Genomic DNA, 20,747 nt, shown 5'->3' on the forward strand with positions numbered 1-20,747 from the left:
TCTGCCCCCAGTTCCTAGATGCAATTCCATTGGTAAAGTGCATGACAAGGACCCAAGGCCACAGTCTTAGAGTAAAGGAAAGACTTTTTAGAATGGAGATAAGGAGAATATTTTTCAGACAGAGAGTGAATCTATGTAATTCAATGCCACAGAAGGCTGTGGAAGCAAGGTCATTGAGCATATTTAAGACTGAGATAAATAGGTTCTTGATTGTCAAGGGTTATGGGGAGAAAGCAGGAGAATGGGGTTGAGAAACTATCAGCCACGGTTGAATGGCGGAGCAGACTTGAAAAGGTTGAATAGCCTATCTCAGAACGTAGAACAGTACAGCACAGTCCAGGCCCTTTGGCCCTCAATGTTGTGCCGACCTTTTATTTTACTCTAAGATCAGACTAACCCACATACCCTTCATTGTACTATCTTCCATGCGCCTATCCAAGAGTCACTTAAATGTCCCTAATGTATCTGACTCTACTACCACCACTGGCAGTGCATTCCACGTACCCACCACTCTCTGTGTAAAGAAACAACCTCTGATACCTCTTTTAAACCTTCCTCCAATCACCTTTAAAATTATGCCCCCTAGAGATAGCCGTTTCTGCCATGGGAAAATGTTTCTGGCCATCTACTCTGTCTATGCCTCACATCATCTTGTACACCTCTATCAGGTCATCTCCCATCCTTCCTTGCTCCAAAAGACAAGTCCTAGCTCCCTCAACCTTTCTTCATAAGACATGTCCTCCAGTCCATGCAGCATCCTGTTCAATCTCCTCTGCACCTTTCTAAAGCTTCCACATTCTTCCTATAATGAGGCAACCAGAATGGAACACAATATTCCAAGTATGACCTAACCAGGTAGTGCTCTATGGCACTACAGGATAGCCTCATGGCTCATAAACTCAATCGCCCTGCTAATGAAACCCAACACACCATACACCTTCTTGACAACCTTATCAACTTGGGTGGCAACTTTGAGAGATCTATAGACATGAACCCCATGATCCCTTTGTTGCTCCACCCAGCCAAGAATCCTGCCTTTAACCCTGTATCGTGCTTTCAAATTTAACCTTCCAAAATGGTCACTTCACACTCTTCCAGGTTGAACTCTATCTGCCACTTTTGCCCGAAACGTTGATTTTCCTGCACCTCGAATGCTGCTTGACCTGCTGTGCTTTTCCAGCACCACTCTAATCTAGACTCTGATCTCCAGCATCTGCAGCCCTCACTTTTGCCTTTGTCTATCTGCCACTTATCAGCCTAGTTCTGAATCCTGCCAATAAATATTCTGCTGCGACTTACAACAGCCCTCCACACTATCCACCACTCCACCAACCTTCATGTCACCAGCATACTTACTAACCCATCTTTCTACTTCCTCATCAAAGTCAGTTATAAGTAGCACAAAGAGCAGAGGTCCCAGAACCTATCCCTGCCAAACACCACTGATCACTGAGCACCAGGCTGAAAACTTTGCATGTACCACCAACCTATGTCCTCTATTGGTTGGCCAATTCTGTATCCAGATAGCCAGATTTCCCTGTATCCCATGCCTCCTTAACTTTGGATAAGCCTACCAAGGGAACCCTGAACAAACGCCTTGCTAAAATCCATGCATGCCACATCCACTGCTCTACCTTCATCAATGTGTTTTATCACATCCTCATAGAATTCAATAAGGCATGACCTGCCTCTTGCAAAGCCATGCTGACTATCTCTGATCAAAACATGATTTTCCAATTAAACATAAATCCTGTCCCACAGAATCCTCTCCAATAATTTGCCCACCACAGACGTAAGACTGAGTGGTCTGTAATTTGCAGGATTATCCCTATTCCCTTTCTTGAACAAGGGAATAAGTTGTCACCCTCTAATCATTTGACACTACTCCAGTGCCCATTGAGAGTGCAAAGGTCATTGTCAATGGCACAGTAATCTCTTCCTTTGCTTCCTTTAGTCATCTTGGGTATATTCCATCCGGCCCAGGGAATTTATCGATCCTTATGTTTTTCAAAATTTTCAGCACATCCTTCTTCTTAACATCAAGCTGTTTGAGCACATCAGTCTGTTTCACGCTGTCCTCAGAAATGTCAATGTTTCTCTCAGGAGTGAATACTGAAGCAAAGTATTCATTAACGACATCCCCTACCTCCTCCAACACCAGGCACAAGTTCCCTTCACTCTCCTTGATCGGACCTACCCTCACTCTGGATGTTTGCTTGTTCCTCACATGAATGTAGAATGCCTTAGGGTTTTCCTTAATTCTACCTGCTACAGCTTTCTCATGCCCACTTCTCGCTTTCCTACGTCCATTCTTCAGTTCCTTCCTGGCTACCTTGTAACTTCTAAAGTCCTGACTGATCCTTGCCTCCTCAACCTAAAGTAAGCTTCCTTTTTCCTCTTGCCTAGATGTTCCACATCCCTTGTTACCCAAGGTTCTTTCAACCTACCATCCCTTCCTTGCCTCAGTGGGACAAACTTGTCTAGCACTGTCAGCAAGTGCTTCCTAAACAACCTCCAAATTTCTGTGTACTTTTCCCTGAGAATATCTGTTCCCAATTGAGGCACCTCAGTTACTGCCGAAGAGCATTGCAATTCTCCCTCCCTCAATTAAATACTTTCCTCACACCATCTGCTCCTATCCCTCTCTGTGAATATAGTAAAGGTTAAGGAGTTGTGATCACTACCATCGAACTGCTCTCCCACCAAGTGATCTGAAACCTGACATGGTTCGTCGCCAAGCACCAAATCCAATTTGGCCTCCCTTCTAGTCAGTCTTTCTACACATTGAATCATGAACCCTTCCTGGACACATCCGACCAAAACTGCTCCCTCTAAACTATTTGAACTAAGAAAATTCCAATCAATATTTGGGAAGTTAAAGTCACCCATGATGATAATCCTGTTATCATTTAATGAACCATAGGATCCCTATAGTGTAGAAACAGGACATTTGGCTCAAGTCCACATTGACCTTCCGATGGGTATCCTGCCCAGACCCCTTCCCTTACAGTATTAGTCGACATTTCTCTTGACTAATGCACCTAACCTACACTTCCTGAATACTATGGGAAATTTAGCATGGCCAAATCACAGAGCCTGCACATAGAACATAGAACATAGAACAATACAGCACAGAACAGGCCCTTCGGCCCACGATGTTGTGCCGAACTTCTATCCTAGATTAAGCACCCATCCATGTACCTATCCAAATGCCGCTTAAAGGTCGCCAATGAATCTGACTCTACCACTCCCTCGGGCATCTTTGGACTGTGGGAGAAACTGAAGGACCCGGAGGAAACACATGCAGACATGGGGAGAACATGCAAATTCCACACAGACATCCAAGGCTAGAATAGAACCTGGGTGCCTGGTGCTGCGAGACAGCAGTTCTAACCACTGAGCCACAGATTAAAACAACTAACTCCCTAAAGGTTCACAGAATAGTTACAGCATAAAACCAGACTATTCAACCCCTCTGATAGGCATCCCATCCCTTAATCTTGTATTTCCCAGGGGCAATCCACCTGGCCTACACATTTTTGGACTGTGGCAGGAAACCCACGCAGACAGGGGAAGAGCATGCAAACTCCACACTGACAATCACCCAAAGCTCCAACCGAACCTAACACCCTGATTTTAGCAAAGTCCAGTGCAGGATACCAAGCCAATGCAGTAATCAATGTAATGGAGCAAGAGTTGGGACAGTACAGGTGTATGTACTGAAGACAGACTGCTCGATGTAACCGACAAAGAGGCAGGTGCCCGTGGCCACCCTCCGGATTTGGAGAAAGTGAGAAGAATTGAAAGAAAAGTTATTGAGGGTGAGGACTACTTCAGTGAGGTGGAGGAGGGTATCAGTGGGGGTGGAACTAGATGGGTCTGTTGGAGAGGAAAAAATTGAGGGCCTGCAAGCCATCATACCGAAGATGAAGTGCTGGTGGCCAGGGAATTGGAAGTTTCCGAAGAGGTGGAAGGCATGATTTGCATCCTGGATATAGGTGCCAAGTGCCTGGACCAATGGAGAGGAAATGAGAGTTGAGATAGGAAGAAATTAGTTTGGTGTGGCAGGAACGTGCGGAGAGAATGGGTCAGCTGAGGAAGTTGGGCTTGTGAATCTTGGGGAGCAGGTAGAACTGGGCAGTGTGGGGCTGGGGGACTGTGAGGTTGGAGGCAGTGAAGGACAGCTCACTGAAGGCGATGAGATCATGGACACTGTGGGAGATGGTGGCTTGATGGGCGATGGTGCAGTCATGGTCAAGGTGTTGGGGAGCTGGCGTTCGGCATCTGCAACAGTGAGGTCCGTCCTCTGGACTACCATCGCCTCACAAGTTTAATAGTGAAGCAGGGATTGGTGTGGAGAGAGTGCAGTGGAGTGCAATTCCTCTGCCTCAATCACTTCTGCTCTGACAAGGAGACATGCCACTCCAAAGCATCCCAGGTGTCCTACTGTTTCAAACAACGCTTTCTTCCCCCCTCTGTCATCCAGACAGCCCTCAACTGTATCTCCTCCTTTCCCCGCTCCACACTCACCCCTCTGAACGTGCAGTGCTCCACTCACTCCGCATAACCAAAAAAGATGCAACAACTGTCTGTTCACCAACACCCTCACCTCTATCCAGGGCTCTAAACAGTCCTTCCAGGTGAGACAGAGGTTCACCTGCATCTCCTCCAACTTTGTCTACTACATCCGGTGTTTCCAATGTGGTCTTCTCTACATTGGTGAGTCGAAGAGTGGGGTGCTGGAAAGGCACAGCATCCGAGGAGTCCTAACCCTAACCTGCTCCTCAGGTGCTGCCTTAACGGCAGCATCACACCTTTTCCAGCACCACACTCTTCGACTTTGATCTCCAGCATCTGCAGTTCTCGCTTCCTACATCAGTGAGACCAAATGTAGACTAGGTGACTGTTTCACCGAGCATCTTTGCCTGGTCTGAAATGGCTAACCTAACCTCCCGGTCACTGCCCATTTCAATTCTCCCTCGGACTCCCCATCCAACATGTTCATCCTTGGTCTCCTCCTCTGCAAGTCAGACGAACAACACCTTATCTTCCGCCTGGGCAGCTTACAACCTAAAGGATTTAACACTAAGTTCTCTAAATTCAAATAACATTACCACCCATCTCCCAGCTCTCTTTCCAGCCACAACTCCTCTTTTCTATTCCATCTCTCAACCTTCCCTTCCAGTGACCAACAGGATCCATCCCTCCCATCAACTGACCAGCGTGTACCCACCATCTGTGTCCATCTATCACTACCTCACCATTCCGCTATTCTCCCCACATCCCTCCCCCACACTTCCTTTATCTGTCGTTCCCCCTACACCCACATCTCGTCCTGAAGAAGGGTTAATAGCAGAAATACTGACTTCCCCACCTCCTGGCTTGCTGTGTACTTCCAGCTTTTTGTCTACTTAGGACTCATGCTGAATTACATACACTTTTGGAGAAGTCATTCCATTTTTCAATTCTGATTTAAAAACAGTGCATTCCAAGAAAGTGACACCTTTCCACAATAGAGAGAAAAGCTTGACATACTCACATTTGACTGTCAGCTCATAAAAGGCGCTGGATTCACTGAACGGGTTTTGTATGAAACAACCGTATATGCCAGAATCTGATTTCTGTGCGTTTTTGATGACCAAAGTTGTGTTATTATTGATCAATGTGTATCGGGCATTAGAAGCACCTCCTGTTATTGCAAGCCATCTGATAGACTGGATGTTTCCTGATAATATACAGGTTAATGCAATAAAACTGTTTTCCAGGCTGGAATTGCTGGATATGTCAGGTTCATCAAGCTGTTCTGGAAAGAGATGAAACAGAATTTTAATACTCAGGAGTGAGTGCTAACTCACATGGTCCTTCCACAGTCAAAGTCTGGGTCAGAAGCTAATTCCTGGAGAATAATGTGGTGTAAAGACACAATTGCAATCAGCAAGTCTCCAACCAAATCTGCTCACAAGACACAAACCAGCAATATCACTCCAGAGAACCATGAAAATGGTCACTGTTGAAAATGGACACAATAAGGGATGTGGCAAACGCTCGTTGATGGAGCTGAGATTGGAACCCTGCAAATCCTTCAGCTATCATTTGCAAATCAGATTAGATTCCCTACAGTATGGAAACAGCCCTTTGGCTCAACAAGTCCACACCAGCCCTCCAAGCAGTAACCCACCCAAATCCATTCCCCGACCCTATATTTATCCTTGACTAATGCACCTACACTATGGACAATTTAGCATGGCCAATTCACCTGACCTGCATATCTTTGGATTGTGGGAGGAAACCTATGCAGACACAGGGAGAATGTGCAAATTCAAAACAGACAGTCATCCAAGGCGGGAATTGAACCCAGGACCCTGGTGCTGTGAGGCAATAGTGCTAACCACCATGCTAACACTCGGCCACTGTGCCACCCTGGAATTGGAAATTAAACTCTAGCTATTGGGCACAGGGAGATCTGGATGAGACACATATCTAACATTGTGGAGATCTGCAGGTCTCTGTTCAGTAAATTGGTCTGAACTGATCCAGTCAGGGATAGTCTGTGCCCTGAAATGACTGGGAGCTGCTGGAAGCTTGGGTTTGAACCTGTTAGTGATTCATGCTGAAATGTGCAATGGCTGGGAATGCTACATTTGTCTTTCATATGTGAACACTAATTTTGGAAGGAAACATTCAAGTGGGGTGGTACGGTGGCTCAGTGGTTAGCACTGCTGCCTCACAATGACAAGGACCTAGGTTTGATTCCAGCCGCAGGCAACTGTCTGTGTGGAGTTTCCACATTCTCCCTGTGTCTGCGTGGGTTTCCTCCCATAATCCAAACATATGTAGGTCAGGTAAATTGGCCATCCTTAATTGTCCATAGTGTTAAATGCATTAGTCAGGGGTAAATATAGGGTAGAGGAATGGGTCTGGGTGGGTTACTCTTCGGAGAGTTGGTGTGGACTTGTTGGGCCAAAGGACCTGTTTTTATACTGTAGATAATCTAATCTAAAAAAAGTGAGGTCTCAGAAAAAGTCATGGACTTGAAAGGTGTTTCTCTCTGTACACATGCGACCAATCTGGTGAATATTTTGGGTTTTTATTTTAGCTTTCTGTTGTTTATTATGTTTTGATTTGTGTTACGATAAGTGGATTGTGAGTTCTATCAAGTGGTTTTGAGGAGAAGGCAGGAGGTGCTTCATGAAATATGAGCAGGAGCTGCAAATGTGGAAGACTCAATAGCCAGTGGTTTAAAACAGAGCTAATTGATTCTCAATTCTGAATATCAATGACACAATTATAAAGTAGCATCCCATTCCTACACTTAGGGAGCCACTGTTCTGGTTCAGGATGAGAGAGAACAAATTCAAAGTTGGCCTTTCGGAGACATTATTTGTCAGCTGTAGTCTCGCACTCTGTCCAGGAGTTCATACTGCTTCAATAATAGACCACTAAGGGCTGTATAAATCAACTTCTATCAAATAGTCTCAGCCCAATCTCTGTACTAGCACCACACCGAGCAGCAGTAAAGTGGAGAAAAGCTGAAGTTGACCATATAAAGAAAAGGAACACAACCAACACCTTGCTTCATCCCTGAGTGAAGACTTTTGACCCAGTATTTCCTTCAGTAAGAAGTGAGAGAATGGTAGAGTAAAGCAGAAGTTGTGAGGAGAGCTATAGATGGAATGAGGGAAAGGGAGATACAATGAGATGGGGAATGGAAGACGGAAAAAGAAGTGTGAGAGGCTGGAAGGATACAGGAAAATATCAAGTGGAAAACAGAATCGGTAAGAAAGGGAGAGACAGGAATAAGTAAGACAGGGAATGTGCAATAGAGGAAATTGTAGAGGGGACATGAATATCTCTAGATTTCCTCAAAGCACTCCATTGAGAAAATTGGAAACCTCCAGGATTGCTGCAACAGTTTTTAAACTCATTTGTCAGATGTAACATCACTGGCTGCCCAGCATTTATTGCCCATCCCTGGCTACATTTGAGAAGGTGGTGGTGAGCTGCCTTTTTGAACTGCTCCAGTCCATTTGCTATAGGAGATCCACAATGCTCTTAGGGAGGGAATTCCAGGATTTTGACCCAGCAACATTGAAGAAATGGCAATATAATTCCAAGTCAGGATGGAGAGTGGCTTGGAAGGGAACTTGAAGGTAGTAGTGTTCCCATGTATCTGCTGCCCTTGTCCTTCTAAATGGAAGTGGTTGTGGGTTTGAAAGGTACTGTCTGCAACGTTTGATGAATTTCTGCAGTGCATCTTGTAGATAGTACACACTACTGTTACTGAGTGTCAGGAATGGAAGGAGTGGATGCTTGTGGATGTGGTGCCAATTAAGCAGGCTGCTTTGTTATGGATGGTGTCAAGCTTCTTAGGTGTTGTTGGAGCCATCCAGGCAAGTGGGCAATATTTCATCACACTCCTGGCTTAAGCCTTGTAAATGGTGGACAAGTTTTGGGGAGTCAAGAGGTGAGTTACTCGTCGCAGTGTTCTTAGAGTCTGACCTGCTCCTGTAGCCACTGTGTTTATATGGTGAGTCCAATTGGTCAATAATAACCGCCAGAATATTGACAGTGAAGACTAACATGTGATTGTGCTGGGAAGTGATGCTGACTGTGGTGAACAACTACCCAGTACTCATGGTGCACAACAACAACGTATACTCATGTAACATCTTTAACATAATAAAATATCTCAAGGCATTTCACAGAGACATCAAACATAACATCAGAACAAACTGCATGAGGAGATGTTTGGATGGATGAGCAAAAGCTTGTTCAAAGTGGATAGTTATAAGATGTTCTTGTCGGAGCAAAGTGAGGGGGAGGTGGAGAGGAGTAGAGAAGGAATTCCAGATCGCTAAAGGCATGGCCATCAATGATGCAACAATAAAATTGAGGGATTGACGAGAGGGCAGAATTAGCGGTTTGTAGATATTGCAGAGGGATGCAGGATGGAGGAGCTTGCAGAGTTAGGAAATATCAAAGCCACAGAGTGATTTGAAAACAAAGATAAGAATTTTAAAATTGACGAGGCAATGGTGTTAAATGAATGCAGGGACATGGACAGCAGAGTTTGAGATGACCTTGTTCCCAGAGGGTGAATTAGGGAAGTTGGTCAGGAGTGAGTTGGAATAGCCAGATATGGAGCTAACAGAACATGGATGGGATGAGCTGAGGCAAGATGAAAGTCAGTTGATGTTACTGAGATGGTAATTGATGGTCTTATTGAAGGTGCCAGTGTGTGGTTAAAACTCATTCTGGCAACAGGCATTCACTATAGAGACACAAAGAATATCACATCAAGAACTGATAAATCAGGAGCTAAAAAGGGTGAGAGGAGCTTTTCTTAATTCATTTGTGGGACTTGGGTGTCACTGGCTGGCAGTATTAATAACCCATCCGTATTTGCCCTTGAGAAGGTAGTGGTGAGCTACCTTCTTGAATCGCTGCAATACACTTGCTGTGAATTGACCCACAATGCCAGTAGGGAGGGAATTCCAGGATTTTGGCTCATTGACTGTGAAGAAACAGCGGTATATTTCCAAATCAAGGTTGTGAGTGGCTTGGAGGGGAACTTGCAGGTGTTGTTGTTGTTCCCAAGTACCTGCTTCCCTTGTCCTTCTAGATGGAAGTGGTCGTGGGTTTGGAAGGGTCAAGATTAGAGTACTGCTGGAAAAGCACAGCAGGTGGGGCAACATTCGCGGAGCAGGAAAATCGACATCTCGGGCAAAAGCCCTTCATAAGGAATTAGGCTGAGAGCCTCTGGGATGGAGAGATAAATGGGAGGGGGTGGGGGTTGGCAGAAGGTAGCTGAGAGTTCAATAGGTGGATGGAGGTGTGGGTAAAGGTGATAGGTTGGAGAGGAGAGGAAACCCTTCTCTCCAACCTATCTCTTTTACCCCCATCTCCATCCACCTATTGCACTCTCAGCTACCTTCTCCCCAGCCCCACCCCCCGTCCATTTATCTCTCCACCCCCAAGGCTCCTAGCCTCATTCCTGATGAAGGGCTTTTGCTCGAAACGCCAATTTTCCTGCTCCTCGGATGCTGCCCAACCTGCTGTGCTTTTCCAGCAGTACTCTAGTCTTGACTCTAATCTCCAGCATCTGCAGTACCCACTTTCATCTGGAGGGTTTGGAAGATGCTGTCTAAGGATTTTTGATGAATTTCTGCAGTACATCTTATAGATAGTACACACTACTGCTACTGAGCGCCGGTTGTGGAGGGATTGTAGATGTGGTGCCAAACAAGCAGATTGCTTTGTCCTGGATGGTGTCAAGCTTCTTGAGTGTTGTTCGAGCTGCACCCATCCAGGTAAGTGGAGAGTATTCCATCACACTCCTGACTTGTGCCTTGAGGATGGTGGATAGACTTTGTGGTGTCAGGTGGTGAGTTACTGCAGTATCCCTAGTCTCTGACCTGCTCTTGTAACCACTGTGTTTATGTGGTGAGTCCAGTTGACTTCCTGCTCAATGGTAACCCCCAAGCATGTTGACAGTGATGATGATACCATGACAGCAATAGCTTAAAATAATTGCAATTATAAGGGCAAGGTCCTGAGGAATTTAGTAGAACCAAAGGCCAACATTTTATATCTTAGGATGTTTCAAAAAAAGGTCTGCTGAGATCAAAGGTGTAATGTTTCCCAGGGAGATGGATAGAGTGCATGATAAGGGAGTAGAGTTTATGACGGGGCTGAGACAATAACTTCAGTCTTCCCAATGTTTAATTCAAGGAAACTTCTGCTAATCCAATACTGGATATGAAACCTGAGCATGGAGAGCGCAAGTGAAGGGTTGCTGCTGGTGGTGTTTATGCAGCAGGTAAAGATTATCTCTCAGTTAGACTTCTATCCCTCTGTGCACCAAATTACTTCAGAACAGGTAAAGTAAAAAGAGACAAATCTTATTTAATTCAAGAAACATAATCAAATAGGCAATATGACTGTGCTTACTGAACACGTGGAGTGTCACTTCATTTATGACACGAGCAAATCGACGGCTAATTAAATTGTAGATACCGCTGTCAGGTTCCTGTACATTCTGCAGTACAAAGGAGAAGTCTAATGCTTCATACTGAATTCGATTTTTGTACTTCTTTCTGACTTCAACATTGGTTTTAGAACCTTTGGTAAACACTACAATGTCTGAACGTATGTGGTCAGAGAAAACCCAAACTACTCTTCTATAGTTTTGGGGATTATGTGGTCCTGGGAATTTAACATCGCTTCCTGCAGCAGCATGAATGACTTTTCCTGGAACAGAGAGAAAATACTTTCGAGAGAATCATTGAAGAAACACCAGCACAGACTGGACAGGTCTCAGGAACTGCTGTTGAGACAGCACAGATCCTGACCCTGTCCCCATCACATTCCTAAAACCAGATAAACACTTGCTCTGACAGAATCCGAAATGGACTGACAAGACACGAACATTTTGAGCTGTATGCATTTTGAGTACAGGAGTAAGGAAGCCTTCCCGCAGCTGTACATGACCTTGAAGAGACCATGCCTGCAGTGGAATATGCGGTTTTAGTCTCCTTACTTAAGTAAAGATACACTAAAAGGAGAGATGCAAATGTTCACTACATCGATTCCTGGGATGGCAGGTTTGTCCTTTGATGAGAGGTTTGTATGATTGGGCCTAAATTCAATGGAGTTGAGAAGAATGAGAGTTGTGATGAAGCTGCTCCTTTAACAAGGTTATGCAGTCCTTGGTGTTTTTTTCAGAGGTTGTAAATGACACAGGCTCTGAAAGTCTGGGGGTTGAAGGGCTTTAAGGCCACTTAGTTTACAGTAAACAGATACTGCATCAGGTAGAAGGCTTTCAAGTTAAAAAAAACTTGCCAGTTCTCCCAGCTCAGTTTTTCTCTGATTTGGTTTCTTTGTAGCAGTGTGTGTGTGAATGAAGGCTGCTGGAACCGGGTCCTGGCTAGTTCTCTCTCTCTGACTTCTATCCTGAAAAAAATTGTGTTTGATTTTACCTTTTGTGCCAAGGGGTGTTTATGGGGATTGGAACAGCATCCTTAAGTGGAATGATCTGTTGGGTTTATGGATTGGATAAGTTATTTAGTATTCTGTTTACTGTTCTTTGTGTTTCATTCAGTAATCTTGTAAATAAATTGTTTTAACACTAAGTGGTTTGACCAGCTGATTCTCTCCTGGAACACTTCCATTTCTTTCCTTTTTAATTTATCTAAGTTAAGACTAAGTTAAGCTTCAGATTAAAAATAGCAGGAGATCTGAAAACCGTGTTATGCTCCTCTTACTCTATGTGGGATTTCAGGGACACAGCTGACTCCTTCACGTGCAGGAAGTGTGTCCAGCTGCAGCTCTTGTTTGACTGCATGACAGCTCTGCAGCTGCAAATGGATTCTCACTTTGGAGCAGACACGATGCTGAGGGGGTCGTGGAGAGCAAGTATAGTGAATTGGTCACATCGCAGATTAGGGTTGCTGAGGGAGAAAGAGAATGAATGACCAAAAGGCAGAGAAAATACAGGAAGGCAAAGCAGGTGTCCTCTGCAGTCATCTTCAAAACAGGACTACTTGTTGAGAGAGATGTCTCACTTGGGGAAGGCAACAGTAACTAGGTTCATGGCAATGTGGCTGGCTCTGCTGTTCAGAAGGGGGTGGGGCAAAACAGTGGAAGGGCTATAGTCATAGGGGATTCAATTGTAAGAGGAGTAGATAGAAAGCTCTGTGGTCGAAAACGAGACTCGTGAATGGTATGTTGCCTCCCAGAAGCATGGGTCAGGGTTGTCTCAGATTGGCTGCAGAACATTCTGAATAGAGAGAGTGAACAGCCTGTTGTGGTGCATAAAGGCACCAATGACATAGGTATAAAACAGGATAAGGGCCAACAAGTAGAATTTAGGGAGTTAGGTGCTGAGTTAATAAGTAGGACCTCAGAGGTAGTAATCTCAGGATTGCTACCAATGCCACATGCTCGTCAGAGTAGAAATGAAAGAATATGCAGAATGAATGTGTGGCTTGAGAGATGGTGCAGGAGGGAAGGGTTCAGATTTTTGGGACATTGGGATCGGTTCTGGGGGAGATGGGACTATTACAAACTGGACAGTCTACACCTGGGTCGGTCGGGAACCAATGTCCTTGAGGATGCTTTTGCTAATGCTGTTGGGGATGGTTTAAACAAATCTGTTAGAGGGATGGAAACCAAATGAGAGGTTAGTGGACAGTAAAGAGGTAGCAACTAAAGCCTAAAAGAAACTAGAGAATGAGGTAAGCATGAATAAGGGGAATAGTGGGCAGGCAATACATGATGAACGCAGAGGGACTGGTGGTCTGAGGTGCATTTGTACTAATGCAAGAAGAGTAGTCGGTAAGGCAGATGAACTTAGAGCTTGGATTAGTATCTGGGAGTATGATGTTATTGCTCTTACTGAGACTTGCCTGAAGGAAAGGCATAATTGGCAACTAAATATCCTAGGATATTTAGGCGGGATAGAGAGGAAGGTAAAAGGGGTGGAGGAGTTGCATCACTGGTCAGAAAGGATATCACAGCTGTGCTGAAGGAAGGTACTATGGAAGACTCGAGCAGTGAGGCAAGATGGACAGACCTCAGAAATAGGAAGGGTGCGGTAACAAGGTTGGGGCTGTATTACAGGCCTCCCAAAAGCAAGTGTGAGATGGAGGTACAAATATGTAAGCAAACCATAGAAAGATGTAGAAGCAACAGGGTGGTGGGGATAGGAGATTTTAGTTTTCCCAACATTGATTGGGAGTCACTTAGTGTGAAAGGTCTCAATGGAGCAGAATTTGTAAGGAGCATCCGGGAGGGTTTTCCAGAGCAGTATGAAAATAGTCCAACTCGGGAAGGAGCCATACTGGACCTGATGTTGGAGAATGAGCCCTGCCAGGTGCTTTAAGTTTCAGTAGGGGATTACTTTGGGAATGGTGATCACAATTTTGTAAGTTTTAGAAGACTCATTGACAAAGACAAGAGTGGTCCTAAATGAAGAATGCTAAAATTGGGGGAAGGCCAACAATACCAAAATTTACCAGGAGCAGGGGAATGTAGATTGGGAGCAGCTGTTTGAAGGTAAGATCCACATTTGATATGTGGAAGGTTTTTAAAGAGAGGTTCATTAGAGTGCAGAACAGACATGTCCCTGTGAAATTGAGGGATAGAAATGGCAACATTAGGGAAGCATGAGTGACAGGTGAAATTGTGAGACTAGCTCAGAGGAAAAAGGAAGCATGAATAAGGTCTAGGTGACTAAAGACAGACAAAGCTTTCGAAGAATATCAGGAATGTAGGGCCAATCTGAAATGAGGAATTAAGAGGGCTGAAAGGGATCATGCGATATCTTTAGCCAACAGCGTTAAGGAAAATCCCAAAGCCTTTAATTTGTATATAAAGGGTAAGAGAGTAACTGGAGAAAGGTTCGGCCCATACAAGCACAATGGAGGAAGGTTATGCATGGAGTCAGAGAAAATGGGTGAGATTCTTAATGAGTACATTGCATCAATATTCACCGAAGACAGGGACATGATGGATATTGATGTTAGAGATAGATGTTTGATTACTCTAGGTCAAGTCAGCATAAGGAGGGAGAAAGAATTGGATATTATAAAAGGCATTAAGGTAGACAAGTCCCCATGTCAGATGGGATCTATCCTGGATTACTGAGGAAAGCAAGAGAGGAAATAGCTGGGGCCTCAACAGATATCCTTACAGCATCCTTGAACACAGGTGAGGTCACGGAGGACTGGAGAATTGTTAATGTTGTCCCCTTGTTTGAGATGGGTTGCAGAGATCATCCAGGTAATTATAGACCGGTGAGCCTGACGTCAATGGTAGGGAAGCTGCTGGAGAAGACACTGAGGGATAGGATCCATTTACATTTGGAAGACAATAGACTTATCAGTGATAGGCAATATAGTTTTGTGTGGAGAAGGTCATGTCTTACCAACTTAATAGAATTCGTTGAGGAAGTGACAAAGTTGATTGATGAGGGAAGGGCTGTAGATGTCATATGCATGTAAGGCGTTTGATAAGGTTCCCCATAGTAGGCTGACGGAGGTGAAGTTGCATGGGGTCCAGGGTGTACTAGCCAGATGGATAGAGAACTGGCAGGGCAACAGGACACAGAGAGTAGTAGTGGAAGAGAGTTTCTCAAAATGGAGACCTGGGACCAGTGGTGTTCCACAGGTTTTGTGCTGGAACCACTGTTGGTTGTGATATACATATATGATTTGGAGGAAGGTATAGATGGTCTGGTTAGCAAGTTTGCAGATGACATTAAGATTGGTGAAGTATCAGATAGTGAAGGGGATGTCAGAGAACACAACAGAATATAGATAGATTGCAGAGAAATGGCAGGTGGAGTTCAATCTGGGCAAATGCGAGGTGATACAATTCAACAGCAAGCTATACAGTAAATGGAAAAGTCCTGGGGAAAATTGATGTACAGTGAGATCTGGGTGTTTGGGTCCATTGTACCCTGAAGGGGGCAATGCAGGTCAGAGTAGTCAAGAAGGCATATGGCATGCTTTCCTTCAATGGACTGGGTACTGAGTACAAGAGTTGGCAGGTCACATTACAGTTGTATAAGACTTTGGTTCGGCCACACTTGAAATACAGTTCTTGTCACCACATTACCAAAAGTATGTGGATGCTGTGGAGAGGAAACAGAGGCGGTTTACTAGGATATTGCCTGATATGGCGGGCACTGGGTATGAAGAGAGGTTGAGTAGATTAGAACTATTTTCATTAGAAAGACGAAAATTGAGGGGGGACCTGATTGAGATCCAAAAAATCATGAGAGGTATAGACAGGGTGGATAGTAGGAAGATTTTTCCCAGTTTTGGGGATCAATCGTGAGGGGTCAGGAGTTCAAAGTAAGAGGGAAAAGTTTAGGGGAGATATGCGTGGAAAGTTCTGCACGCAGAGGGTGGTGGGTGCCTGGAGCACATTGCCAGCAGAGGTGATAGAGGCAATGGAGGTGGTAGAGCACGACAGCGTCATTTAATATGGATCTAGACAGATACGTGAATGGGCAGAGAGCTGAGGGATATAGACACTGAGAAAATAGGTGAGAGGTTTAGATTGAGGATCTGGATCGGCACAGGCTTGGAGGGCTGAAGGGCCTGTTCGTGTGTTGTAACTTTCTTTGTTCTTTGTTATACCCACTTTACACCTGCTTAAAACAACTATAAAAGTTGGGTCTGGGCTACCTTCTTTAAAAGCTTTGAGGGGTCTGGTCTGGTCCATATGAGATTGGGGACTCGTCTGGGGTTTTTTCTGGGATTAGAGTTGTTGGACTTGAAGGCAGCAATTGGTAGGTGTGAGTGTCTTTTAGTCCAACTGTTGATTTGGTTGGTTTAGACACCGCTTGGGATAGCAATGGCTCTTTCAGTCACCAAGAGTTTCCTGAGGGTGGAGGAAGTGACTTTAGGGGGTTTTACAAAAGGTGATTAAGGCCAAGATGCTGGAATTAGCAAACAAGCTGGAGTTGGAGCTGCCTCCTTCCGTGAGGAAAGAAGAGATAGTTACAGCAGTAGCTCAGCATTTAAATTTGCTGAATACACCATCAGAATTTTTAGACTTGACTAAAATTCAATTGAAAATGAAGCAAACTGGGTTAGAGGCAAAAGACGAGGAATTATGATTAAAAGCAGAGAGAAAACGAGAGTGAGTTTAAACTTTGGAAATTAGCACTTAGGAAAGTCATCTTAAAAGGACGGAGATGAAGACTGAAGATAAGCTTAGTGAGAAAAAGAGTGAGGATGAGCAAACCTATGGTATTCAAAGGCGTGGTGAGAAACTGTTTAAATATATTCAAGCATTGCCTAGATTTGATGAGAAAGATGTGGAAGCCTTTTATCTCATTTGAAAAAGAAGCTAAGCCAATGCGGTGGCCAGTGATCATGTGGGTTTTGTTGATCCAAACGAAACTTGTAGGTAGAACTAGTGAGAAGCCAGATGTAGGAAAACAGGGTAAGCCAGTGAATTTTGGTGGAGTGGTAACAGAAAGCATCACTATCAGAGGAGGGATCTGGGGCATATGAGGAGGTGATGGAAGCCAGCTTAAGTACACATGCGCTTCTGCCAGAAGCCGACAGAAAACGTTTCAGGAATCTAAGGAGGCACCCTGGTCAAAACTACATTGAGTTTGACAGGATCAAACAAAGTAATTTTATTTGGTGGTTAAGAGCATTAAACACAGAACAAACCAATGATGCTCTTAAAGAGAAAATTATTTTGAAGCAATTCAAAACTTCACTTCCTGAAGTAGGAAGAACACATGTGGAAGAGCAGAGAGTTAAAATGGCAAGACTAGCAGCTGAAATGGCTGATTATGACGTTGGTCCATGAAATAGAGTTTGGCTTCCAGAATCAATTTCAATCCATGAGGGATAGAAACTGTGGAAAAGAGAAATCCTCACGTGGAAAGGGAAAGATAGATCTATGAAGATTATAAGGATAACTTCCCACAGAGTAAAAAGGAAACCCTTGAAGGGGACAGAGAAGTTAAAAAGCTCCGGTGTTTTCACTGCAATAAAACAGGCTACGTGAAATCACAGTGTTGGTAGGTTAGGAGAAGCATTGAGAAGCCAGATGTAGGAAAACAGGATAAGCCAGTGAATTTTGGTGGAGTGGTAATAGAAAGCACAGTGGAGGCTACAAAGCTGCATCAGAATGTACAAGCTGGTCAGAGGTTGGTTAAGGAGGAAGTGCCAGATCTTCTTAAACCATATATCTGCGAAGGTAAAGTTTATTCGCATAGGCCAGGAGCAGCAGGTAAAGAAGTTAAAATATTAAGAAACACAGGATGCTCTCAGTTTGTGATTCTGAAATATGAGGAGATATGTACTTGTAAAGGACGATTGCCAGAAAAGGTACTAGTGACGGAAATTCACGGTGAGACAAGAAGCACTCAATTATGTAAAGTGAGGTTAGAGTGTCCAGAGAAGAGTGGAGAACTCGTAGCAGATGTACTGGACAAACCTGCAGCTCCAGGAATAGAGTTTGCCCTTGCTAATTATATAGCTCATTCACTGACAGGAGTGCTGCCTACTGTAGTTGAAAAGCCAGTGGAAACCTAGGCAACTACAGCAGGACACATATCCAGGAATTTTTCTTGACTGTGGTAACGAGGTCACAAAGTCACCAGCTGAAACATGAGAGATCAAAGGGTATGGATAAGAAAGTTGAAGTGGGCTTAGCAGAGGCCCTGTTTGATCAGATAGTTGACACAAACCAGGAGCAAATAGATGACAATGCAGACATCTTTGGCTCAGATAAATTAACTTAGTTACAGCAGTGTGTGTGTATTTGGCAATTGTATCAAAAGGTATACACAGATAAGGAATCCAAACGAATGCCTGAATGTCATTACCTTAAAAATGACGTCTTAATGAGGAAATAGAAAACATTCCATTTTAATGCACATGAGAAATGGGCAGAAGTTCAACAAGTAGTATTGCCGGTTGCTTATAGAATGGAGGTGTTGTGACAGGCGCATGAGCCACCACAAGAAGGTCACTTAGGAGTGAGAAAAACTCAAGCTAAAATACCAAAATGTTTTTACTGGCCCTGGACTGCACAAGGATGTAGTTAAATATTGCCAGAAATGTCATACATGTCAGGTAATTGGAAAACCACAGGCAGTAATAAAGCCTGCACCTTTAATACCTATTCCTGCATATGAGGATCCTTTTACAAGAGTCTTAAGTGATTGCATAGGTCGCCTACCTCAAACAAAAAGTGGGAATCAGTATTTGTTAACAATGATGGATGCATCGACTAGATTTCCAGAGGCCATCCCATTACACAATATCACAGCTAAAAGCATTGTCCAGGAATTACTCAAAGTTTTCACTAGATACGGACTTCAGACAAACATACAATCAGATCAAGGGTCAAACTCACAGCAAAATTATCAAAGGAAGTTATGGACAGCTTAGGAATACAACAATTCAAATCTACTGCATACCACCCAGAATCGCATGGAGTGCTTGAAAGGTGGCATCAGATGTTATGCTGAGGGCTTACAGTCAAGACTATCCAGATAATTGGGATAAGGAAATTCTGTTTGATATTTTTGTGATCAGAGACGCACAAAATGAAATGACCAAATTCAGTTCATTTGAATTAGTTTTTGGGCATTAAGTGAGAGAACCATTAAAATTGATTAACGGGAAATTGATAAGTCAGAATTCACAGACCACACATTTGGACGATGTGTCAAATTTTAGTGAAAAATTAAATATAACTGGGTAGTTGACGAGACAGCATTTAAAAGTATCAGCATACAGTGAAACAGGAGGCAGTCAAGAAATCGAATATTTGCAATTTTACTATTGGGGATAAGTTATTAGTGTTACTTCCAGTGACTGGTGAACCTTTGAATATAAGGTTTAGTGGACCTTATCGAGTTAAGGAAATGTTATGTTAAGGAAATGGAGAGAGGTGAACTACTTGATAGTTCACTCCTACTTGATAGGTGAACTCCAGACAGAAAAAAATCTCACAGAGTATGTCATGTGAATATGTTCAAAAGGTATTTTGACAGGGAGGAAAAGTAAGATTACAACACAGAGGGATTGTTCTTGATTACAACACAGAGGGAGGAACCAAGTACAGAGGATTCTGAATTGGACATTCCTCAAATTAAATGTTAATGAGGAAGTTGTCAAAAATTGGGATAAATTATTGCATGACCTTCCTGAGGAAAATCAATATCCTGAGGAAAATCAAAATGACCTGAAAGAGATATTACTATCACATGGGGAGATATGTGGAAATAAACTGGAAAATACTAACCTAATTATGCATCTTGTAGATATAGGAGATGCTGTTCCAATTAAGCAACCGATTATAGGCATAATCCTCTAAAGCTGGCACAGGTTCTAAAGGAGATTGAACACATGCTCCAAGGCAAGATAAACAAAGTGAGTTACAGTGACAGAAGCTCACCCATAGTCATGGTGCCAAAACCAGATGGTACCCAACAGTTATGTGTGGACTATCGCAAAGTCAGTGCAGTTACAAAGTCTGATGCATATCTGATTCCACATTTGGAAGACTGTGTTGAGAAGGTGGGACAAGCAACTTATATTTCTAAGATGGACTTGCTCAGAGGATACTGGCAGGTATCTTTGTCAGAAAGAGCAAAGGCAATTTTGGCTTTGGTTATGCCAAGTGGACTATCAGTTTAAAGTCATGCCATTTGGCGTGAAAAATACACCAGTCACATTTCAGAGATTAACCAATAAGGTCATTGCCAGATTACCCAACTATGTCGCTTATATAGATGATCTGGTGATTATTAGTCACAGTGGAAGGAATATTTACAACATTTATCAGACTTGTTCGATCGACTTCAGAAGGCAAGCTTGGTGATAAGTCTAGCTAAAAGTGAATTTGCCAAAGCCTAAGTCATCTTCCTGGACCATGTTATTGGACATGAACAAATGGCCCCACTGGATGCGAAAACAAAGATAGTTTCCCATACTATCGACAAAAAGCAGTACTATGGTTCCTGGGATTTAGTGGATTTTATTGAAAACTTACACCAAATTTTAGCAGTGTGGCTGCTCCACTCACTGAACTGCTAAAGAAAGAGGCAAGATGTTTTAGTGGACAGCGGACTGTCAGAAGGCATTTGACAGTCTGAAAGCTGAGTTAACCACTGCCAAGTATTAGCCACACTTAATTACACAAAGCCATTCAAGGTGGATATCGATGCAAGTGATATGGGTGTCAGTGCTGTGCTTGCAAGAAAA

General features: G+C 43.6%; 1 protein-coding gene across 1 annotated transcript in view; it reads right to left on the reverse strand.

The window, feature by feature from the left end:
* Positions 1-20,747, reverse strand: part of LOC140455096 (cell adhesion molecule CEACAM6-like) — a 245,173-nt gene that overhangs the window by 173,584 nt on the left and 50,842 nt on the right. The window contains exons 3-4 of the mRNA XM_072549758.1: positions 10,951-11,250; positions 5,540-5,803 (exon numbers count right to left, since the gene is read on the reverse strand). Coding sequence (XP_072405859.1) covers positions 5,540-5,803; positions 10,951-11,250 — 564 coding nt within the window. The remainder of the gene's footprint in view (positions 1-5,539; positions 5,804-10,950; positions 11,251-20,747) is intronic.

The sequence above is a fragment of the Chiloscyllium punctatum genome, chromosome 30 (assembly GCF_047496795.1).
Source record: "Chiloscyllium punctatum isolate Juve2018m chromosome 30, sChiPun1.3, whole genome shotgun sequence".
NCBI classification, from domain to species: Eukaryota; Metazoa; Chordata; class Chondrichthyes; order Orectolobiformes; family Hemiscylliidae; genus Chiloscyllium; species Chiloscyllium punctatum.